General features: G+C 59.4%; 1 protein-coding gene across 2 annotated transcripts; it reads right to left on the minus strand.

Moving 5' to 3' along the window:
- Nucleotides 1–576: 576 nt before the first annotated feature.
- On the minus strand, nt 577–23,034 carry ECE2 (endothelin converting enzyme 2). 2 transcript variants are annotated; one of them, XM_073359206.1, is made up of 19 exons: nt 22,564–23,030; nt 18,000–18,086; nt 16,740–16,884; nt 15,938–16,153; nt 14,928–15,052; nt 13,876–14,022; nt 13,165–13,230; nt 12,210–12,398; nt 10,072–10,214; nt 9,653–9,767; nt 8,692–8,802; nt 8,096–8,194; nt 7,629–7,706; nt 6,943–7,046; nt 5,936–6,046; nt 4,882–4,949; nt 3,069–3,259; nt 2,826–2,921; nt 577–2,230 (listed from the first exon to the last, which is right to left on the minus strand). In XM_073359206.1, the coding sequence occupies exons 1-19, from the start codon at nt 22,606–22,608 to the stop codon at nt 2,054–2,056; spliced, it is 2,313 nt and encodes a 770-aa protein (XP_073215307.1). In that variant the 5' UTR covers nt 22,609–23,030; the 3' UTR covers nt 577–2,053. The 2 variants fall into 2 exon arrangements, with proteins under 2 accessions (XP_073215307.1, XP_073215308.1); XM_073359207.1 differs by lacking the exons at nt 577–2,230; nt 2,826–2,921; nt 3,069–3,259 and adding an exon at nt 4,323–4,438 and having other exon boundaries at nt 22,564–23,034.
- Between the last annotated feature and the right edge of the window lie 1,208 nt (nt 23,035–24,242).

Consider the following 24,242-nt stretch of genomic DNA (forward strand, 5'->3'; position numbering starts at 1 on the left):
ACTGGGGTTAGTGCCACCTCATCTCCCTTAGGGAGCAGCTTCCCCTCGTGGGGGATAGGAATTGCTCTGTCACTCCAAGATTCAGCCCTTCCTATGTCACTCCCCTAGTTAGACGGTGGGTGAACATAAGAAGCTGGGGGGCTGATGGTGCCCCATTCTGGGGCGGGGTTAGGGTTGGTTGAATGACCTCACTTGTACATTTGCAGACTTGCTCATTTCTTTTTTTTTATTTTATGTACGTGTAACCTAATTTCCAGGCTGTTCAAGATTGGTGTTTTTGGAGAACATTCACGAAAGTCACTGCTAGATTTTTCCAGTCTTAATTCCAGTTTAACAAAGCCCACCCCCCAGCCTGGTCCCCTGGGAATTTCCTTAGGTTTTTTAAAATGTAAGAAGTGTTCCGTGTCAGGATTTCCCAAGCACCGCACACACTGTGCTCCCCAGACTCTGCCCCACCGCCAGTCTGTGTGTTCCCACTCCCCACAGAATCCACCCCTTCCCCTTGAGTCGTACCCTGCCTGGGGGCTTATCCCCATCTACCCTGGGACTGTGCGGAGTTAAGGACAGAGCCCAGTGTGAAAGTGGAAACTGCTTTTAATCGTTAAATAAATCCATCAAGAACCACCCAAAGCTAGTCCAAGGCACCAGTCCCCACCATGACCAACCTATTAAAGCAAATGGGGAGTTTCTAAGCCAAGCTGGTTTTGGATTACAATGAGCCTAAGAAGGTTAAGAAAATGCCCCAGAAGCGAGAGCAGCTCACAGTCCGAAGCTCCCAGCTTTCAGACGCCTTGTCTGATCCCCCTCAAACAATCCAGAAAAAGCCTGCCCTGGCACACAGTTGGGTTAGTGGGAGGGAAGCTGGCAGGGGATCGGAGTTGGTTTAGAACAGGCAGCTTGTTTCAGGGCAAATCCCGGGGAAGATCCTGTAGTCAGAAGGGATCCTCCCGGGGTTAACTGCTGCCGTTCCATTTGGTTTAAAAAGATAAATGTCTGTGGATGTTCTCCACCCTGCCAGCCTGGCACGAGAGGGTGCTGGGCTGCTGCCCTTCAGACCTGAATTATGCCTCACCTCCCCGTGCCCAGAGTGGCGGTAGGGGAGCTGCACTCCTGCCCTTTGTGCCCTGGAGGGGTCTCCTCTCCCTGCATCCCAGACTGGCAACAGGGGCACCGTGTTGCTGTTGGTGCTGTCCTTCCTACCCTGGCTATGCCCATCCCTGGGATGACACCAGGCTGCGGAGGCTCTCTGCCCCATCCCACCCAGTGTTCCCATAACTGGCCTTGTCTACTCTGGCCTTTTTCTTCAGAGCCTGCCCCCTTCCTTGCTGCAGCGCCCGTGCTGCCCCCTGGTGCAGGTCGACTGCTGGGAGCACGGGCACTGCCATTCTAATCGTCGGGGGCATCTCAGCCTGCCCTAGCTGCGTCCGATTGCGCGGCGGTTACACGGTGCCAGCACTCCCGTTGGAGGAGCTGCACCCAGACTAGACCCACAGGGCGGGGCTGTAAGGAAAAGGCTGGCGTTGCCCAAAGTGAGCCATTGAAGGCTCTCTCCACCCATGCCCTGCTTGGGTGGGCAGGTCCCGCTGACCCTGCGCTGGGGAGCCGGGGAGGTGGGGCTGGCGGACTGGCTGGAGTGGGGCTCAAGCAGGAGACCCTGGGCTGACACTCCTGGCAATGTGCAGTGGGGGCCGGTGCTGATAGTGGGGATGGGGTCAATGGCGCAGGGGTGGAGTATGACCAAGGCAGGTGGGCTGGGTTCCACCACAGGACGCTGCGGCTCCTACACTCCCTCCTGGAGCCCTGTCTGAGATGGGAGGAGCCTGCAGCCTGCACAGGACAAGCCAGAGCTGAGAAGCTGAGGCCACTGGCTATTCCTGGAGATGTCCCCCACGTGTCCCCATCCAAGAGGCTTGGGGGCGGGGGGGGCATGGCTCTGGGACTCTACCTGGGTGCTCCTGCCTGCCTATGTCCTGGGGAAGTTGCTTGGTTGTGTATGTACAGAGTCTCTGTCCCCCTCCCTGGCTACACGCCTTCTTGCCCTGCCAGCCCCTCTCTACCACACCTCGCAGTGCTTGCCGGGGTTCATGGGCGAGCCCACCGGGCACTTAAAGTGCTCAGCAAAATCCCTGGAGTTGCTGAGGGTGCCGATGACCCGGAACTTGTCTGGACTGTGTGGATCGGTGACCAGCCCCTCGTGTGAGCTCTCCGGAGTGCGCACGGAGCACCACACCTGTGCGAGGGACACAACAAGGACCAGGATTAGGGAGGCACAGACCTGGCCTTAGCCTCAGCCCAACGCCTAGCCAGACAACTGCTGAGCAGCACCCTCTTCTCAACTAGTTTCCTGCCTTGGGCACCCTGGGCCAAGGCTGCCCTGCACTGGGACAGGGAGTGTACTTCCCAATGCAGCAGCAGCCCCAAGACTGCCCCGTTGGGGAGGTGGTGAATGGAGCTAGGGGAAGATGGAGTGCTAGCTGGGAGGGGGCCTGACCCTTGGTATAGCTATGGAGGGCTAGGATAGTCCCATCTGGCCTCACTGAGGAGCTCATTTGGTTCTCTTCTCTTGGGTCTCAATACTGTAGACTCAGGCCTTTAAAAACCATGGCCCATTGTTCCCAAAATGGAATAGCAGGGAGCTGTAGGTTAGCACTGAGGGGCACTGGCAGAGGTGTCTGGGGGGACTCCACAACTGGAATAGCAGGGGACTGCAGGTCAACAGCAGTGAGGGACATCAGCAGGGCTGTGTGTGGGGAAGCCCAGGACTGGAGTAGCAGGGGGGCTGCAGGTTGAGATTGAGGGGCATCTGTGCCATCCCAGAGTCGTACCTGTGCAAATCCTACAAAGAAGAGCTGGTTGTTGGTGAGCCCCACGGCAGGCAGGTGCTTCTCCTCTCCATTCTTCTGCAGCCAGGCTTTGTAGGCCTGGAGGGAACCAAGAAGGCATGCCGTGAAACAGCAGCAAACAGAGTGATGCTCCCCTCAGAATCGGGGGGCAGTGGGAATTGAACCTTGGCCTTAGGACCTGCTGTCCATCACCTGCATACGGGGCGGGCTCGCTGGGTTACTCACATTGTATGCTGTCTTCAGGCCCCCGTTGTCTGCAATGTTCTCGCCCAGGGTCTGCTTGCCGTTGACATGCTCTCCGTTCACCATGTACTTGCTGTACTGTTCCATCATGCACTCAGTCCGGTTCTTAAAGGCCTCCAGGGAGGAGTTCTGCCACCAGGGACGCAGATTCCCCTCCTTGTCGTATTCTCGACCTGGAAGACAACCCGGTGCGTGATAAATGGCCGGAGGAGGCGCTGCCGGCAGCGACAGTTCTATCACCTGTCTCTGGAGCCTTCTCCTCAAGCGGCCCGCTAGAGAACTGAGCCACGACCCCCAGCACAGTCTCAGTTCCATCCCGAGTGGCCCCCAGCATGACGCATGTTGCAAGCAGCCCAAAGGGTAAGGTAAGTTACAAGGGTCCATGTGACGGCTTGACATGGGATCTTAAGCCTGCTGCCCATGACTGGGGGCATCTGGCAGGGGAGGGGCTGCTGAAATGGAGAGGGACGTGAAAAGGGAAAAATCAGAGGCACAGGCCAGTCAAGCTCAGGATGGGGATGGAGCACCTGCTCTATGGGCTTCAGGATTCCTCCCTACCCATGGTGCCTCTGTGAATGAGCAACAGGGAAAGGACAAGATCATCTCCCAGGATCTTCTGCGGCCAGGATGGTGGCTGTGCAGCCTTGGAGACTGACGGCTTCATCTTTCCAGCAGGAGCTGCCTGGGCAGCAGCTGTATGAGTTTTCTTCGACCTGCCGGGACCCCTCTAGAAGAGGAGATCACACTGCATGGCCTGCTCGGTCCTCGGCTTCTTCAGTTGCTAACAATGGGGTCAGTTGGCGCTGGTTGTGCTGGTGGTTTTTCTGTCTGCCAGGAACTGGCCAGGATCCCAGCTCGCTTCACCTCAGCCACCAAAGAGTCCCGGATGACTTGCTCTTTCCCTGCCACCCAGGGCTAGCTATGAACCAGCAGCCTAGAGGTGAAAGTCTCCATGCCCATTCTCAATGCTCTGAGCCCGCAGGCCCCCTATCCTGATGGTGGCGTTCTCTGTACCCCTGTAACTATGGGATCTCAACCCACTTCTCAACCAGACCCCCAGGGAGTGAGTCTTGGCATGGAGGCTCCAATCACCCCAAAGCTGCCTTTTGCGTTCCACCATTGGCCATGGCCTAGCAACACTACACAGCATGCAGAGAGAGGATGTAAACAAAACAAACATGTGTCCAGCTGGAAAAGGGGAAGATCTCCAACAGCCACAAGGAGCAGTGTGGAGTGGGGGGATTGGGAATTGCCAGCCACAAGCCATGGCTCAAGATGCAGAGACATGAGTCCTCACCGAGCAGAAGCGAAAGCTGCACAGAGAAGCCTGGGGAGATGCCTGCAGGTGTCACCTGGGGAGACAGGAGGACAAACAAAATGGGGAGGAGAGCCAGCCAAAGAGAGAGGACATCTTGAGGGCTGTAAAGAAGCTAATGTTGGCCATGAGGAAGAAGATGATGTGGGGAAGCACAGGATGGAATGGATGGCAAGGCCACTGGTAGCCCAGAGGAGAGCAATGTTGGAAACCTTTGCAGGACGTGTACAGGACAGAGGTGCTGGGCAGCTCCATGATGCAAAGGACAGGATGAGGCTGCAATGAAGAGGAGCTGGGAGCACTGTGCCGGGGGGGCAGGATAGCGTCACCTCTCTATCCAATATAAGGATTGTTTGGTTAAGGTGTCCCTGTACGAAGTGTCCTTTCCAATAGTGGCCCACGTGCATTCTTGGAATGGCAGGGTGTGCGCAAGAGACCGGGGAGCTGAGAGGGGAGCCTGACAGGCCAGCTGGATCCTACCTTGGTCATCGAACGCGTGTGTGAGCTCGTGCCCCATCACTACTCCGATGCCGCCAAAGTTGAGGGCCCTGGATGAAGCCAAGAAGAAACCCTAGTTTACTGTCTAAGCTCTTCACATGGCCCGTATCCCGGTGGTATTGGAGCCTCCCTGATTGCTGCTCATGCAGCAAAGTGAGTCAGCCCCATGCTGCGTTCCCGGTGCTCCCTTTTGAGGAGCAGTGAATGCAGAGTGCCGGGAGCCTGGGTGCCCAATGGAGGTGAGACTCCACTGACCGAAGCACATGTCCAGCTAGGAAACCTGCTCAGGATGGCTGCCCGTAACAATGCGCTGCACTAGCAGGCCAGGCTTGGAGTAGATCCTTGCCTAGAGTCACTTAGTGTCAGTACTGGCCCGGGGGGAAGGCTGCCAGTCCTAGCAATGGACCTGGCCCTGCGGATAGAGCAGTGCAGCCTGTGAAACACCATGGGGCAACCATTGGCCACCCCTGCTGGGATGGCGACACCTGCCCGGCCTCTTCCACAGCACTGGAGCAAAGGCTGCCCCCTTCTGACTTCCCCGGGGAAAGGACCGATGCAGGTCCTGCCCTCTCGTGAGGGTGAGAAGGGCAGTGAGCAGGCAGAGTGGGGCCAGCGTCTTACGCTGGGCCCACTGTCTTCCTGTGACTGCTCGCCCCACCCCGAGCCCACAGCCGCCATGGGCAAGGCTGCTTCCTAAGGGACCGAGGGAATAGCTGAGGGCATTAGCGAGTGCCCACCCCACTGGGATCCCAGGGCAGGAAGCTCCTCTCTGATCAGGGGCGGGTTTGGGAAGGCAGGGATTGTGAAATCTTCCATTAGCGCTTGGACAGCAGCAGCTCAGACCCAGCGTCTCTGCCTTGGAAGCTCCACTCCTTGCTCCTGGGACCAGGTGCTGCCCCTGTGTGAGAGAGGGGCTTGCCCAGATCTGAGTACACCCAGGAACCTACAGCTGCCAGTGGGCCTCATTTCCTTCCCCAGCCGCTTCCTGCCACCCACACAGGCATGACCCGGCGAGAGCCCAGAGCGCCAGACGCACTTGGGGTGGTTGCGGGCATAGAAAGGAGCCTGGAGGATCCCAGCTGGGAAGACGATCCCGTTCTTGGTGGGAAGGTAATAGGCGTTGACGGTCTGCGGGGTCATGCTCCACCTAGGGAGGGTCAGACATGTTAGGCAGCATCTCCCCCTGCACCTGGCACCCTGCTAGCAAAGGACCAGGACAGGCCCCAGCAGGAGGAGCAGCCAGCCACACAGGGGGAAGCTCCTCTCCGCACCCAGTGTTAAGGGCCCCAGAGCCAGCCTCATCATGATCCTTTTGGTCTGGCCAGAAACACTTGGCTCAAGTGCTGGGGGCTGGTTGAGCCTTGCACCATTGTAGCAGTCTCTCAGCTGCCTGGGAGCTGAGGTCTGTCCCAGGGACTGGGGCCGGGGGGAATGAGTCAAAGGCTGGCCAGGAACACAGCAGGACATCGGCCCCCTTCTCTGGGGTCGTGGCTGATCTTTTTCTATTACAGAGGGGGCAGGCGGCTGCTGGTGTGTCTCTGATACAGTCAGAGCCAGGCGGGCCCTGGCGTGTGACTGTGTTGTGGGGCATGGACAAGTGCGCGTGTGCTTGTGAAAGGATGCACGGCTGCGTCTGTGCCAAGAGTGGGGTTGCCTGCGGGAGAGTCTTCCAATGGGTCAAATGCTTCTCAAGTCCCCACCTTGGATGGAAGGAGCAAGTTGCAGCTGCCTTCTTCACTTTCTGGAAGGTGCAGTCTGTGGAGACTACATCTCCCAGCATGCAGTGTAGCCAGCCAATAGGTTCCAGGTAGAGCATTGCATGCTGGGACTGGTAGTGTCCACAGGCTGCAGCTCCACCCTGGAAGTGAGGGTGGCAGCAGAATGGGGCAGGATCTCCCTTTACCTTCTCTAGCAGGAGACTGACAGCACCAGCCATGCCCCAAAATTAGCCCCCGGGCCTCCCGGTCATGCCCTGCCTTGACCCTCCACCCTGCTTCCTGCCGCCATGGGTGGGAAGGTGCCCAGGCTGCAGCAGCTCCTTACTGGTCCCGGTTGGGGGGTTTCCGCAGCTGGTCGGCCATGACCTTGGCAGAGAAATTGTAGAAGTTCAGCATGTTCTGGAAAAAGGAGTCTTCAGAGACTTCATACTGAGAAAAAAGAAAAGGAGGACTTGCATGTCCACTGAATGCATCCGATGAAGTGAGCTGTAGCTCACGAAAGCTTATGCTCAAATAAATTTGTTAGTCTCTAAGGTGCCACGAGTCCTCCTTTTCTTTTTGCGGATACAGACTAACACGGCTGCTACTCTGAAACCTGTCATACTGAGAAAGAAACACAAGGGGCTGAGATGGGCTAGGGCTGCACCCCTCCACCCTGCAGGCTGGGTACAGGGTGGGTGGGGGTCTGAGATGGGCTAGGACACACCCTGCCAACCCCACACGCAGTGAAGGGTTGAGATGGGGGTAGATAAATCATTTTAGGCACTCAGTTACTATAGCAATGAGGGCCTGGATCCCATCCCCACTGCACAGCCCCACCAGTGAGCCCAGATACCCTGGGTGGGACAATCAGGATGGGTGCCAGGCAAAATCTCACCTCAATTGGACCTTTGGTTCACTGGATCCCTGCCATGTGCCTGGCACAAGCAGCTGGGAGCCACTTGCTCCCCACTGGCCTTGCAATTCCAGGGCCACTCTTGGCCCAGGTCCCTATGCTCCAGGGCCACCTACCCCATCATAGACGTCGTCCAGCTCCTTGTTGTCGAGGATGAAGTCCGGGAAGCCGATCATGTCATAAATGGCATCTGCCTGTGGAGACGGGGCGAGGCCAGTGGCTGAGATCATAGCGGGGAGAGACCTGGGAGCTCCCCGTGTACAGCCCTGGCTCCTCCAGAGGAAGTGTGCGCGGGTCACACAGGAGCAAGTGCTGCTACTCCAGGGAGCACAGGGCTGGGGTTCCCTCCCAGGGAGCCAGTGGGACTACGTGGCTGGGAGACGCCCGTGTCCCAGAGACCGGGGATGTTCCTGCCTCGTGTCTCATGCGGGGGGAATGCACAGTAGCAGTAGTTGCAGGGGGCATTGCCTGGGGAGGGACTATTTGGAGTCAGCTCTGACATCGTCTCCCCTCTAACTCAGGGCAGGAGTTGGGCTGGCTCCCCTCCCGCTGGGGTCTGGGAGGCCAGCGGAACGGCGGTCACCTTCTCCTTAGCAGCCTGTCTCGTCGTCTTGTCCATCCAGTCAAGCTGCTCCAGGGATTCCTCAAAGGCCGCCCGGATCTCGCTGATCATCTCCTCTGCCTATGGGTAAGTGGGAGAGTCAGTTCCTCCCCCACGGCCAGCCTGCACCCCCCGTCCCCTGGAGACTGTCACGCAGCACTAGACCTGCCTCCTAGGCCTACTCCCTCTGTGGGGACTGCCCTGCTCCTGCAGTGGGTGAGAACAGGAGGGCGTGTGCAGCCAGGTTGAACTCCCCTCGCCTGGGTGACTGGTAGGGCAGGGAATTCCCTTCTTTCTGTTCTGCGTACCCCTGCCCTTTGCTGCACAGAGGCACCTCGAGCTGGGGAGCTCACCACTGGCGAATTGAAGGGCTGCAAAGGAATTGGGGAGGGGTAGGAAATAGGGGAAGATAAGACAAATAGGGATCTGCAGAGGAATCGGAGGGTGGGCTGCAAGTGAACTGGTGTATGGAAGTTTCAGGGGGCGGTGGGGGGATCAGGGTGAGAGGGGGATAAGGGGCTTCAGGAGCGCTGGCGTGAGGGAGGCCAGAGGGCTCAGAGCAGGGCAGGGCAACTCACAATTTCCTTGCTGTCTCTGTCGAAGGTGGCTTTCACAAACAAGGAGCCCAGGGCGAAGCCCAGTGTGTCGTCGGTGTTGGAGATGCAGGTTTGCCAGCGAGGGGTGCAGGACTCCAGAGAGAGAGTGAGACACAGGGTGAGACCTGAGGAGGGTTGGCGCCATGTCCCTGAGTCCTTGCTGTCTGTGGGGCAGGGGCCTGGACCGAGCTCACGCCCTGACACAGGAGGACACAATTTCTGGCCTCCCAAGGCCCCAAGCACTGCGGCAGAGGGAGAGGACTCCCTCCTCTCTGCTCTGTATGGCCTGCCCGTCATGTCGTTGAGGGACCCCTGGAGCTCAGGTATGTCCCTTCGCCTTGTCTCCTTCCAAGGCAGACGGGCCTTCATCTGGATTGGGAACCCCTCCTGATATCTGCCTGCCCCCTCTCAGGGTCTGCCAGGCCATCCTGGGGTGTTGGGGACACATATTCAGGGGCTGAGCTTCTCCCCCCCACAAGGATCCCCTAAGCTGAGGCCTGTCTGCATCTCTAGGGGATGCCAGTTGCATTGCCTCATGCTGCCCCGAGTTCCACCCCTCCTGCTGTGCTGCACTTCCCTCCCCGGCCGCAGAGCCCCCACGCGCTTCGCTAACCCTGCCGTCACCCCCCGGCTGTCCCAGCTCAGCCCCATCACCCAGCATCCCCTGCTCACAGCTCTCTGACTCCGACCCAGGGCTGGAGGCTGAGTGGTGCACAGGCATCTTCCCCTTAGCAGCCTCGCCACTCACATCGGTGCCTCATTACCCCATGCCCCAGACAGGCCAGGCTGTGGCTGCCTGGCTGAGGATCCCCTGGGGTCTCCCAGGGGCATATAAGGTGTCAACACCCACATGGCACAGGGTTCCCCCATGTGCATAGAGAAAGGGGCCTCTGGGCTGATGCCCGTGGCCTGGTCCCATGTGCCCCATGCAGCAGCCCCTCACCTTCTTGGTGCCATAGAGGGTCTCCAGCAGCTTCTCCTGGGCCGTCTCGAATCGCTGGTCCAGGCTTGAGGCAGTTTTCTGAACCAGGTTCCAGATCATGTAATTGTTCAAAATGCTGCAAACGACAGAGCCACATTGACTCCCCAAGACCCCAACCCTGCCCCTGATGGGCACCACCCTGAGACATCCCCACCTACTCACCCCCCGCATGGGCATGGCCCTGACCAATGCCCCCACCCTACCCCCACAATGGGCATGGCCCTGAGACACATCCCCATGCCCCAACAGGCACTGCCCTGAACAGATACTCTCTGATCCTCAATGGACATGGCCCCTGCTTCCCAATGGGTGCTGCAAGGAGACCCCTGATGTCACTTCGCTGGTGTCCGCCAGCCCCTCCCACCAGCCGGGGCTCTTACCTTCTCTCCGTGCTGTTGATGAGCTCGGAGACCTGCTGCAGGTACTCACGGCCGTACACCACCACGGGCTCCGCCTCACTCAGCTCCAGCGGGGTCAGGGCATAGGCCATGTAATCCAGCCAGTCGATGGCGGGGGCCAGAGCCTGCCGAGACACGGGGCTGTGAAGGGGAGCACTGCTCCCCCCTGGCTCCGAGGGTGGGTCTCCACCTCCGGGTACCTGGGGCTCCAGGCAGGGCCACCTCCCTGCGAGGGAACCCCATCCCACAAGGCAGCCAGGGCCGGTGGGTGGGTTTCACTGGGGCAAGGGGAGGATGCATGTCCCTGGAGAAACACTTCAGGTCCCTCAGGTTCACTCCAGCCCCCCATCATTTAGACTGACTGCCTGAATCTCTGCCTCACTCCCAGCCCCCTGATCCTCTCCCATCCCTGCCCTGCCCCTCCACCTCACTCCGATCTCTGGCTCAGCCTCCTAAGAGACCTCCCTTCCCACTAGACAGGATTGCATCTCTCCCTGTTGCTATGGTGACTGGTTGCTTGGTGACCATTGCTTGATGACGAAGGCTGGATTTTCTGTATTGCCAGGAACTTAAACCCTGGGGTGAGGGTCCTGGCATCCCCTTCCCCAGCACAACAGAATTCAGGGCTGAGATAGCAGGGGGCTGCGGGTTGGGATTGAGGGGCATTCACGGAGCTGTGTGTGTGGAGCCCAGCGGTGGGACAGCAGGGCACTGCGGATTGGGCCTGGGTGTGTGGGGACCCCAGAGCTGGGATAGCAGGGTGCCATCAATACTGAGGGACAGCCGCAGAGCTGGGTGTGGGGAGTTCAGAGCTGGGATAGCAGGACACGGTGCAGTGGGACTGAGGGGCAGTGAGAGAGTGGGGATCGGGGACCCCAGTGGGGTAGCAGGGCATGGTGCAGCAGGACTGAGGGGCAGTGACAGAGCTGGGGGGAACCCAGAGATGGGTAACAGGGCATGGTGCAGCGGGACTGAGGGGCAGTGACAGAGCTGGGGGGAACCCAGAGATGGGTAACAGGGCATGGTGCAGCGGGACTGAGGGGCAGTGGCAGAGCGGGAGGGAGATCCCAGTGGGGTAATAGAGCATGGTGCAACGGGACTAAGGGGCAGTGACAGAGCGGGGGTTGGGGACCCCAGTGGGGTAACAGGGCACAGTGCAGCAGGACTGAGGGGCAGTGACAGAGCTGGAGGGAGATCCCAGTGGGGTAACAGAGCACGGTGCAAAGGGACTAAGGGGCAGTGACAGAGCGGCGGTTGGGGACCCCAGTGGGGTAACAGGGCATAGTGCAGTGGGACTGAGGGGGGATCTCACCCAGAAGCTGCTCGTTCTGTCTGACTTTGGGGATGCTGATGCCCCCTTGACCCGCTGGCCCTGGGGAGTGAGCGATGGCTGGGAGGGGGCCCCCATGTTTCTGCATATGGTAGGGTGACCCGACAGCAAACATGGAAAAATCAGGATGGGGGGGGGGTCTTAGGAGTCCATATAAGAAAAATACCCACAAATCAGGACTGTCCCTATAAAATTGGGACACCTGGTCACCCTGGGATATGGGTCTGATTGTGCTGAGCCTGCGGGATGGTGGAGGCAGCTCAGCAGTGGCTCCCGGCTGCTTGGGATGCTGCTCAGCCAGGCCTCCAGCATTAATGACACTCCACCTCGCTGGAATCCTAATGAAATCCGGGTGTGGGGATGGGCAACACAGAGGCCTGGAGTGTGTGGGAAAAGCAGCCAGGGGCTCCCAGGGGAAGCAGAAGGGGCACAGAAAGGGGCTACCATGGTGCGGCTGTCCTCTCCCCATGTACTCTGGGCTGGGCCCTCACGCTCTGCCCAGGCAGCTCCGAAATGTAACGAAGGACTCAGACCAATTGAATTCGTCTCTCAGTTTTCATTCTGAATTTTTCTCCCAGCTGCTCCAGGCCACGGTGGGACCCGCCCAGCAAATGGGAGCCTCCCACTACTGATCCCCAACGCCTGCCAGCGGACAGAGCCCAGCCGCTGCTCGCAGCAGCACCAGGCTGATTCCTCCCCTCCTCCCCGCAGCTCTTCACCCACCTCCAGCAGCACCATGCTAGTCCTCTCCCCGAGCAGCACCAGGCTGGCTCCCTTCCCCAGGACCCACCTGCAGCTCTGCGATGCTCATCTTGTGATAGATTTTCTCATCATCCCGCCTCTCATCCTGGGGGACGGTGATATTGGCCAGCAGGGTCTCGAACTCTAGCACCTGCTCCATCTGCTCCTGGGTGGAGACTGTCTCCCCACCCAGCAGCATCCCCAGCTCCACCATATAGTCCAGGTAAGCAGCCAGCACCTGTCACTCAAGCAAGAGGCAGCGGGGTTAGTCACGTAGGCAGGGACAACCCCACACAATCAGTCATGGGCCGTCGGGGAGTTCAGCTCCCTCAGATCCTGTGCTCTTAAGTTCCCAAACCTCCCCCCCAAAATGTCCTGCCAACTAGGTCCCAGCACAGGCTCCAATCCAGGGTCCTAGCACTCGGGGGTCCCTTTCCTTTGGCCCCTTGTGATTTGGGGTGGGGCACGTTCTACCCACTGGGCTGGATCTGCATCAGGAGCACAGGAAGGTGTGGGTCCTACCCAGGGTGTTGGGGTGGGAATGCGCATTTCAGAGAGCAAAGGCCTCTTGGGTCATCTCCAAGATGGGGCACACATTGGGGAGGGTTCCGAAAAGAGCCACGAGACTGATTAGAAGATGAAAAAACCTGCCTGATAGTGAGAGACACAAGGAGCTCCATCCTATTTACCTTAACAAAGAGAAGGCTAAGGGTGACGTGATCAGGCTGAAAGTACCTAGATGAGGACTAAATATTTCATAGAATCATAGAATATCAGGGTTGGAAGGGACCTCAGGAGGTCATCTAGTCCTACCCCCTGCTCAAAGCAGGACCAATCCCCAAAATTTGGTGATGGGCTCGTCAGGCTGGCAGAGACAGGCCAGTGGCTGGGAGCTGAAGCTAGACCAATACAGACCAGAAGTCAGGCGTGAATTTGGGCCTGCTCATGAGGCCGGCTCTGTGGAAGGGCTGGTGTATATGGGCTGCCCCCACCCAGCCCCTTACCTTCTCATTGGCTGTCTTGTTCAGGTAGTAATCCCGGGAGGGGAGGAAAAGGCCTGACTGATCCACCTGGAGACGGAGAACAAATGAGCCTGGACCGCATACCCACAGCCACCGCTCTGTAGCACAAAGCCCCCTGCCCTGCCTCCACATCCAGTCATGGCTATTCCCGGGAACCAGTGGGGGTGGAGGACCTGTGGCAACCCCAGCCCTCGGCAGTAGACCAGGGCCATCAAATCTGACCTGTGGGGAATCCTCAAGTGGCGTTCACATCCCCAGCAGCGAGAGGCTGAGGCGCCTTCCTGGGGCCCTCGGGCGTTGGCACCGTTTTATGCCCAGGTATGTGATGTGGCCCCAAAACAGTTACCGTCTGCACTGAACCCCTCCCAGTGTGTCCCCAGGCAGGAGGGGGCAGGCAGAGGGCTGGGTGTCTGAACTGGGCCACTTAAGGCCAGAGTCAGAAATGCCCAGCCATGATAGCCCTGTGCGCCCTCTGGCCCCCCGTGCTCCCTCTGTCCTTGGCTAGGTTCCTTTATGGGCCCTTCTCCCCGCTGCCTGGCTGGCTCCTCCAGCCCCGTTTTGTGGTGACGATGTTTCCGAGCTAGGGGCAATGGGAGGGGTTTGCTCTGGGTCCGTTGCACCTGGGAGCTCAGTGTGAGGTTCTGGCACTGTGCCCCCTCCCCAGCTCTCAGAGGGGCATGGTCGCAGGGCTACCTGAATGACGTTGCTGTTGGAACTCTTGGAGTCGGCGCCCACGTAGACAGTGAAAAAGGGGGCGGCCCGGTAGGTCCCCGACACCATCTTCAGAACCTCTATGAAGTTGCTCTGGTTCCAGGGCCCGGTGATATTCCACCCGCCAATCTGCAGGAAACAGGAATGCAGGGATTTGGGCTTGTGCCTCTCTGGGTCGCCAAATTCCTCTGGCTTTAATCTTCCACCTTCACACCCAGCACAAGAGACCCTCTATACCCTGCCTGTGCTCCATGCACTATACCCCAGCACTAGGGGGTGCTGCTGGTGTTCTCCCATGTGTCCCCAGCCCAGCACTAGGGGGTGCTGCTGGGGGTGCTTCCTTCCAAGCTCTGCCTGTGCCCCATGCGCACCAGCCATTACTGTGCTTGGGGGAGCTGCCCCTGTACACCCTGCCTGTGCTCCCAGCCCAGCAGTAGGGGGCACTGTGCTACCCACTCCGCCTGGCCTGTGCGCCACGCGCACTGCCCCTGCCTAGCAGAAGGGGGTGCTGTGCTTTGACTGTGAAGCTGCAGTGTGACTCCAGGCACAGAAGCGCCCCCTTCGGAGAGGGGTGATTCTCACATCACTTACACGATGGGAAATATAACAAATGGGGTGAGGGGGAGGCAGGAATCACAGCCCTGGAAATAGGGCTCAGCCCGTCCAGTGCAAACTCCCACCCCTACTAGTGGGCCTCAATCCTGCCTGGAGGGACCCCTGCCAGGGAAGAGAGCAGCTCGGCGCATGGCTCCTCTGCTGACGCTCTTCAGTTGTAACAGGAACGTGAACGCTCCATGTATGGCAGACTGGGCTGAGACCCGGCACTTCGTCTCACCTGGGCCCCTGAGCCATGCCCACGTGGGAATGGCGTTCGGCCAGGCAAAGGTTCCCAGGGCTCAGCCCTTCTCCAGGATGGTCTCCCAATGGAGAGACTTTTCACCTGCAGAGAGACGAGTGCGCTGAGCAGCCTCCCTCCCTGAGCTGGGCTCCTGCCCAGACCTCATGGTGGTCTGGTTCCCCCCCCCCGCACCCACCTTCTCAATCAGGTCCATCAGTGGCTGGGAGCCCAGCTCCCTGATTTTCTGCTCCTTCAGACAGGACAGGTAGTAGCGCTGGGTCTTCCTTTCTGCCTCGCTGCTGGAGTTGAAGGTGGCATTCTCTGAGGAGTGGATAACCAGAGGGACTCCGTCACTTCCTCCCTTACTGGAGGGCTCTGGCATATGGAGGGACCTTGGAGACTGGCCCTGGTCTCCTGAAACTTCGTGCCTGTGACCACGACCTGTGACCATGCCTTAGGCCTGGGTCCCATCTCACCCTCCTGCTATATCTGGAGCTCCCTGTATCACCATGTAGTCTCATGAGGGTTAGGTTCCCGCAGATTATACAGCATGATCCCCACCAGTGATGGCACCAGGGAACTGTCCCGTGCAGCTGCCCAAGGGTCTGCCTGGGTGCATCTGGTGTGCCCCGGCCAGTGCCGGTGCGGGACAGACTGCCGGCTGGTGTGCCATTGGTTGCCCCTAGCCAGTGCTGATGTGGGACTGACTGCCGGCCAGTGTGCCCTCACTGAGGCAGAGAGAGCGTGGAAGCTGATGCAGGATATAGATCTCAGTCTGCCCTGTACTGTTTCCAAGAAGCTGTAACCTAGCAATATATGCCAGCAGCTGAATGCCCACATAGGTTATCGCCCCATCCCTGTCACCAGCACCAGCTGGGCTGGGCCCACTGGCCAAATGGGGCCAATCCAGGAGACTCATCAGCCTCTGGGCTGAAGGGCCTGTCTGGCCATGTCTGGAATATCTCCTACCCGCACCCAGCGTGTGTGGGGGGGAGGGGGAGCCCCTGCAATCCCTGACCGTATGGGCATTCTCCCCTTCCAGGGCAGGCCCTGGGAAGCTGATCCCTGATGACCCAGGGTCTCTCCCTGGCCCAGCCTGGGCTGCATTTTGTCCATACAGCCCACCAGGGCCCTCCTGCAGTGCCGCCCTCCCCGGTTCTCTGTGGCTGTGCGCAAGGGGGCACCCCAGCACAGGGCTACACCCACCTAAGAGGTGTTTCATGATGGCCTGGTTCTGGTCCCAGATGCTGTTGAAAGTGCTCCACTTGGAGCGCCCATCGGGCAATGGGTTCCGCTTTATCCACCCCCCGCAGGAGTACTGGTAGAAGTCCTCGCAGGGATTAGTCTCCCGGTCCAGGGCCTCCAAGATCTTACTGGCCACTGTGATGCAGGCTTCTGTTAGGCACGTGCTGTGCGAAGGGTCTGTGGGGGAGAGACACAGTCATTAGGTCCCAGGGCCAACAAGTGGGGAAACAGAGGCACAGAGCGGCAGGGCCTTGCAGCAAGTCGGTGGTAGAGCTAGGAACAGAGCCCAGGAGCCCTGCCTCCCAACCCTGCAATTGACCATTCCTGTGTCGGTGCCTGGATGCCCGTGAGAGGGGGCAATGGGAGTATGATTGCCAACACAGGGGCGCGGGAGGTGGCCCCCACGGTCCTCAGGAGAGGGGAGACCGAGTCCTGCAGCAGCACCCTTCTTCAGCTGCACGGTGAGGCCCTGGGCTGGGGCCACGTGGTCCCTTAGAATATTTACTCTTTACTTCCTGCCGGACAGTCCCAGGAGAATCTTGTCCCCGTATGTCCCCCACTCTCTGGTAGCAACTGCTGTTCCCCAGGGTAATTCCAGCCCAGGGGAGCCTCCCCACACAGCAACTCCCTGGGACAGGCCCAGGATCTTTCCTCTAGTGAGTAGCCCCAGCCGTTTCAGCATCTGCCTGATGAGCAGCGGGAGCTGCCGGGAGATGGGCTGGGGGGGCTGCAGCGAAGGTGTGTGAGCCCCACCCCCTCCTACCTTTGCTGTACTGGACGCCCAGAGCAATCATAGAGCCCAGCAGCAGCAGAGCCGTGATGAGGCAGATGGCACAGAGAGCCAGCTCCAGCTGGGTCCGTGAACCTGGGCGGCTCAGCAAGGGGGGGACCCCTTTCCTGAACCCCACCTGGGAGGGAAAGAGAGAGGGAGTGTGTGGGGGGGGGAAGGGAGGGGCATCTGATGGATTAAACCCAAACACATAATCAGAAATAGCCACAAATAAGCCTTGCACGCGGACCCTGAGGCCCTCCCCTTGGCAGTGCCACTCCACCCTTCCCTCATGGTAGCCCTGCTTAGACCCACCCCGCCATGGCAGTGCCACCCTGCTTCTCCTGGGTGGCCCTACTGCCTGTGGGAGTGGCCTCTCCCCAGCACTGAGCGTCAGGGTACAGCAATTCTGCTGGGAGCAGGACCCATCCAGTGCTGCAAACAGATCCTGCCCGTGGCTGGACTTGGATGGCACCTGCTGGAGGGTGGGAGGGAAGAGCAGGGGTCAGGCATTGTCCGAGCTCCCCTATCTGCCTACAATCCATATGATCTGGCTGGGAGAGGAAGAACCAGTGGGAAAAACTGGATCTGCCCCCCTGGAGATCCCACAAGGACTGCCCACCCTTACAGCTACGTTCCTGGGAGCCAGGGCCTGGCACCGGGGCCCATTCATGTGGAAAGAGAAGCCTTGGCTCCCAAAGGGCTTGCGGGGAGGTTAATCACCTCTAAAAACTGCCACCCAGGTCCATACAAGTCGATGTGATAGGCAGTCGCGTCCCAGGAGAGACAGGGGGGCTGTGGGGGAGGACTAAGGGGCAGTGGCAGAGCTGTGTGTGGGGAGCCCAGGACTGGAACAGTGTGGGGAAGAGAGGATGCAGAGCAGGACCGAGAGGCATTGGCAGAGCCATGGGTGTGTGGCCTTTGGGAAAAGGAGGCAAAATCAGCTTTAGTTCCCATGGGAAACAGCCCCTTTTCCTCCTCTTTCCCTCTCCAGTCCCTGCTGGTGGTATCAGACGCTCGGTAACTAGCCTGGGCAATCAAATTATTTTGCCCCAGAGATTCCGGAGACAGCTTTTATTAATAGCTCTGCTGCTGAACAGGAGCTGGTGGGGCTCCCATGGGAATCCAGAAAGGCCCAGAAGCCGAGCCGTGTCCTCCCTCGCAGTGCACGGGCCCTGGCCACTAAGAAGCCGCGCCCTGTCCTGGTCTAAAAGAGGCCCCACATTGGTGCACGTTCCAGGAGCATGATCCTACCTCCACACTATCAGGAGAGGCGCTTCCATCCCCAGCTGCATCCACCCCCTCGTCATCCTGGAAAGTAGCTCGTTTGTAATCAGACATCTGCAGAGAGAAAAAACAGGCTAGGAATGACATCGCAGAGGGCTGTGCCAAGATCCGCAGGGGACGCTGGTCCCAGCTGACCCAGAGCCAGGATCCTGCAGGGGGGCACGGGGCCCAGCTGACCCAGAGCCAGGATCCTGCAGGGGGCGCTGGGGCCCAGTGACACCAAGGCAGAGCTGAGGGGCCACGGAGCTGTCTACAGCAGGACAATTTCGTCTCCCTCAGGTTGGAGCGCTCCATTTCTGTGGCCTCTCCTGGCTGGTGCACCACAGTGGGACTTGCCTACCTTCCCTTTACATAAAACTGTGATCCTGCACTCTGAGAATCAGGGAGCCTGAATCATCTCCTGGAGCACCAAGGGGCACCTTGCAGACAGGGTGCAGGTCCTGGTGATGCCAACCAAGAGTGGGCAAATGCATTTCCCTCTGCCTGCAACTTTAGAGGGTCACGCTCCTTCCCTGCCTGGCCCCTGAGCGACTCAAATGCAGGACCAGGTGGCGCTGCCAGGCTTGTGCTGTGGAGAAGAGGAAGCTCTTGCCCCCACCGGGCACCAGCAGTTGCCCCTGAGCAACGTACGTCCGTTCGCCCTCTGTGGGTTGCCATGGCTGCCTCTGCAGAAGCCGCTCTGACATCAGCATTCCTGACAGGTGTCAGATTGCCTCATGGAGACAGTCCTCGGTTCCCAGGCAACCTGCAGCTTCATTTCCTAGCAATGCCACTGCCTCCTCCCTCTGCACGGCTGCCATGCAGATGTGGTCAGTCCAAGAAACATCTGGAATGGGCTGCCTTGGCAGGCTGGCGCCAGCAGCCTGGATGGAGTTCAGGAGGGGAATTCACTTCAATTGTAGCAGTCATATCTGCCCAGCCCAATGGGCTTCCACTGACCTCAGAGAGACCTTCTCTTGGGTGAGAGGAGCCTCCCCCAGTCCAGCTCCTTCCCCCTTCCCATCCAGCCCAGCACCCTCACATCCAGCTGCCTCCACCCGCCCTGCTCCCTCCCCCTCTTCAACGCAGCCTTCCTGTTACTCTCAGTGCCCCATAACCCAGACATCAGTCTCGATCCTGAGCTTTCCTCTCTGGTGGGGCAAGGAGCATACCCAGGGCAGCTCCCCCTAACGCCAGGCTGAGGTGGTGGGAGATGAGGGATAGCCAAGGAAGGCAGCACCGTGCCCCCTAAAGCCAAGTGAGGGTAGTGGGAGATGGGGCACGGCCAAAACATGGAGGGCAGTAGCCCTGCAGCCCCTAAAGCAGTGGTTTTCAAACTTTTTGTATGGGTGACCCCTTTCACACCGCAAGCCTCTGAGCATGACCCTCCCTTAAAATTAAAAAGGGGGGGTAATTTAATTTAATGGGGACTCAGGGCTGTCAGCCCCACAGAGCTGACAGCTTGTGACCCCCATGTAACCAACTTGTGACCCCCTGGGGGGTCAGAACCCCCAATTTGAGAACCCCTGCCCTAAAGCTACTCTGTGCTGCAGAGAGATGGGGACCAGGTTACTAAAGATGGTAGTAGGAAGCAAGGCTTGTGTCTGGACTGGGATACAAGGCTGTGATGACAGCGGTGTTAGCTAACCTGTTCTAGTGTAGACAGGACACCTTGCCTTCCAGGTGTCCCTGCCCCTTGAGTTGCCTAGCATGCTTGCAAAGGCTGGTGTGGACACTCACCACACTTTTGTTCCAGGCTACAAACGTTCAGTCTTTACACTAGGTTGCTTCCTCAAGGAAGGTAGCCTGTCCTTTCAATCACCCTGGCCTTGTCTACACGAGACTTTCAACGGTGTTAGGGTTTGTCTACACTGCGGGGGGCTATAGTGCCATCGCTACGGTGCAGCCTTAGCTATGCCAGCATAACCCCATAGTGTAGATGCATCCTACAGCGGCAGAAGGGGTTTTCCATCACTGCCCAAACACCACTTCCCCAAGCAATGGTAGCTAAGTCGAGCTAGCCACGTCTACACTGGGGCAGAGGGCGGCAAGCCAAATTCCAAGCGTAGATCAGGCCTTAGTCAGAAAGTGCTAAAGCAGCTTTGAGCCTAGTCTAGACAAGGCCTCAATCATGGTTAGCTGGACATTTCATTGGGACTTCTTTGGCATTGCCCATGCTAGATGGCCTCGTAGATGAGGGGGAAACCTGCAGGTTTGAGCAGCTGGGGATTTGCCCCTTGGGGAGGGGGTTTAGGATTGTGTGATAAGCACACAAGATGGCTGATTTTGCTAATTGACCAACAGTGAAATAGTTAATGACAGTTACGTTAAAATTGCCATTAGGTTTCAGGGTTAATGTCGTTGAGCTGAATGGGGACAGTTCACCTCTCCCAGCTCCTGTTTGAGGCTGTCTGTAGACTCGGGCCAACACTGCCATGTCGCTTATACTTGGCTCCCATTTTCAAGGTTTCCTTCCCAGCGGCGAGGGTGAGAAAGGGAGTTTTGGAAAAATCAAAGGTAAGACCGGGGAGCCCAGTTTCACAGTGAGGGGTGGCTCGGGCAGTGGCCAGAGCATGAGCGCCAAGGCCTGGGTCAAAAAGACTCAAGAGGCAGCGCACTCCGCTAGCCACCAAGTGCTGGGGTTTGCACAAAAGAAGCTGCCAGCTCAGGAAACGGGCACGAGTCTGTTCAGAAAAAACATTTGGCAGAAACTCCCTGGTTGGGGAAGGATTCCTGGGAGCCGCTGGCATCTGTGAAAATGTCTCAGCATCCTGCTGGCAGCCTAGTCTGAGCCAGGGATTCCCCCCACCCACCGCTCCAGCTCAGGGAGGCCCTGCGCCTGGGAAAGCACAGCTCCCTACGATGGAGACCTGCCCCACTCTCCCAAACAGAAAACCCCAACAACCTGCCCAGCAAGAGGACGGGCAGCTCCGCTGTGCCTGTAACACTGCTCCTTCAGCCTCCTGCCCACAACGTGGTGCGACTGGCTCTGGTAGCCACCTGGCCCCACACACCCCATCATAGGCATTGTCCTTTCCAAGGCTCTCTCCTGATGCAGTGAGACCCTCCAGGGGTGCGCTGTCATGGCAATACAGACTCCAGGAACCCGCCCAGCCTCCAGTTGCATTGCCCTTGGCCCTGGCATCCCCTACACTGGACCCCAGGGACATCTCCCATGCCTCTAGAGACCCACGCAATGTCGGAGGAGAGGAGGGAGGTCATGCCATGAGTAGAGGCGCCCGTTCTGGGCTACAGGGGACCATGCTGCAGCTGGGTCTCTGGCGCTCAGAGTCCAAGAGAGGTTCCCTGGTAAGTGGCCTTTGAAGCAAGAAACACCAACCCCCTCCCTGTATCCACCCAGGTCACTGGGCCTGACTGTGAACTGCCCCCCGTGGGACTGGGTGCTAAGATGTGCCACAGTCCCAGGTCCTGGGACTTCTGATATCGCTGAGCATCACCACGGAGAAGCTTGAGCCCTCAGCAGTGATGAGCAAGTGACGGTCCCAAAGACCAGAGCACGGCAGGATGAGGCCAGGACAGCAGGCAAGGCAGAGCCCCAGGCTACTCAGGGAGTGGGGCTGGGCTGGGTCACCAGACCAGGGTGAGTGGGGTGGGGCCAAGCTGCAGGATTCAGGCATTTGGAGAGGGGGCAGCAGAGCCAAGCTGCAGGACCCCAGTTCCTCGGGCGTGTGGGTGGGGCTCAGCCACAGGCCTGTAGGGTGGCTGAGCTGCAGGCTCAGGGCTCTCAGGGTGTCAGGCGGGGCCGAGCCACAGGATCTAGGCACCCAGGCAGCAGGGCGGGGCCAAGCGGCGCTGGAGGCCCTAGGTTCTCTGCCAACCCCGCAGCACCCTGAAAAGGGGTTGGCCGGCCCCTGACCTAACCTCCTGTTAGGGGATGGGGGTGGCCCTGACCTCTGTGGTCACGAGGTGCCCTTTCCCCCCTAGTGCCCCCAGCCATTGGAGGTCACCTCCAGGGTTTTACTCTAAAACCCCTCATTGAACAGGAGAAATGAACTCCAGCCTCCTCCCTAGAGCCATGGGTGGGCTGAATTCCTTCTCTAGAGAGCCCACCTTGTGCAGGGACTCTGGGGGGGGGGGCTGCAGAGTGGGGCCCAGACCATTCAATGGCTCCCATTCATCCTCTCCAGCCCCATGGGCTCAGTCTCTGGGAAGGGTTATACCCCCCAATGGACTAACCCCCTACCATGGTACCAAGGCCAGCCCAGCACCAGCCTCCCTCCCAGAGCTTCAGGGACGCCTGGCACCCCTGCACACAGCACCCAGCGCTCCCCAGGCCCCCGGCACTGCCTCCCCCCCGTGCTCTGGGGTGGAGGAGCAAATGACAGCGAGTTTTAAGGGTCCCTCTGGAGCCCCTCAGCTGCCATAGTCTTGCCTGGCCTGGGGGTCGCCTGGATGTGGAGGGAGCCAGGGGCTTGGCCTGAGCATGGCTCTGGGGTCGCCCTGCCGCTGGCCGCCCAGCCCCGCCTTGCTCCAGCCCCAGGCTCCCCGCGGGCTGCAGCCCCCGGCCCAGCCCCCCAGCCCAGCTACTCACGTTGTTGCTGAGATCCTGGAGAGCTACGTTCATCCTGGACATCATGGGGCTCCCAGCACGGCCGCCACCGCCTAGCTCCGCTCCCAGCCTGGGGCGAGCGGGGCTGCAGCCGCCGCGCCGGCCCCGGGGCTGGTCATGGTGCTCGGGGGCTCGGGCCCGGCGGGAGCTGCGCGGCTCAGGGCAGCTCCCGGAGCCGCTGCAGGCACAAGGGCGCAGCGGAGGCCCCGGCTGCGGGGGCCGGCGGGGCGAGGGGCAGGCGCCTCCCCGCGCTCCGAGCTGGGACCGTCACTGGGGCGAAAGAGCGGGTGTGTCCATCAGGGCGGGCGGGCGGCATCGGCTGCTGCCGGGGGGCTGCGGCGGCAGGACGCCCGGGGGCCCCGGAGCCCGATGGCGAAGGTCAGCGGGGATGGAGGCGCCGCCGGCTCCGCGGGACTCACAAACAGCCCAGCCGCGGGCACAGCGCGCAGGGGCGCGGCCGCGCTGCGCGACACTGGCACACGCGGGCACCGTGACTCAGGCGCGCACAGACACAAGGCGCACAGCCCGCAATCTGACACACACAGCCCGCAATCTGACACACAAACACACACAGACACACCCCGCAATCTGACACACACACACACCCCGCAATCTGACACACACACACACACACCCCGCAATCTGACACACACACCCCGCAATCTGACACACACACACACACAGACACACCCCGCAATCTGACACACACACACACACCGCAATCTGACACACACACACACACAGACACACCCCGCAATCTGACACACACAGCCCGCAATCTGACACACAAACACACACACACACACCGCAATCTGACACACACACACACCGCAATCTGACACACAAACACACACAGACACACCCCGCAATCTGACACACACAGCCCGCAATCTGACACACACACACAGCCCGCAATCTGACACACAGACACCCCCCGCAATCTGACACACACACCCCCCCCCGCAATCTGACACCCCCCCCCCGCAATCTGACACACACACACACACCCCCCGCAATCTGACACACACCCCCCGCAATCTGACACACACACACACACAGACACACCCCGCAATCTGACACACACCCACACCGCAATCTGACACACACACACACACACACACCGCAATCTGACACACTCCCCGCAATCTGACACACATACCCCCGCAATCTGACACACACCCACACACACCGCAATATGATACACACACACCCCGCAATCTGACACACACACACACACACAGCCCGCAATCTGACACACACACAGAAACACCCCGCAATCTGACACACACACACACCCCGCAATCTGACACCCCCCCGCAATCTGACACACACACACACACCACAATCTGACACAACCCCCCCGCAATCTGACACACACACCCACCCCGCAATCTGACACACACACACACACACACCTCGCAATCTGACACACACACACACCGCAATCTGACACCCCCCCGCAATCTCACACACACACACACACACACCCCGCAATCTGACACCCCCCGCAATCTGACACACACCCCCCCCACAATCTGACACACACACACCGCAATCTGACACACACCCCCGCAATCTGACACACACACACACCGCAATCTGACACACACACACCACAATCTGACACACACCCCCACAATCTGACACACACACACACCGCA

The sequence above is a fragment of the Lepidochelys kempii genome, chromosome 9 (assembly GCF_965140265.1).
Source record: "Lepidochelys kempii isolate rLepKem1 chromosome 9, rLepKem1.hap2, whole genome shotgun sequence".
NCBI lineage: Eukaryota > Metazoa > Chordata > Testudines > Cheloniidae > Lepidochelys > Lepidochelys kempii.

Excerpts from the sequence above, each read along its gene's own strand:
- ECE2 (XM_073359206.1), bottom strand. The coding sequence starts at position 22,608 with ATGATGTCCAGGATGAACGTAGCTCTCCAGGATCTCAGCAACAAC. Across the intron at positions 14,023-14,927 it reads TGATGGACCTGATTGAGAAG|ATTGGCGGGTGGAATATCAC; the intron begins GTGGGTGCGGGG and ends TGTTTCCTGCAG. Across the intron at positions 2,922-3,068 it reads GCCTGAAGACAGCATACAAT|GCCTACAAAGCCTGGCTGCA; the intron begins GTGAGTAACCCA and ends GGTTCCCTCCAG.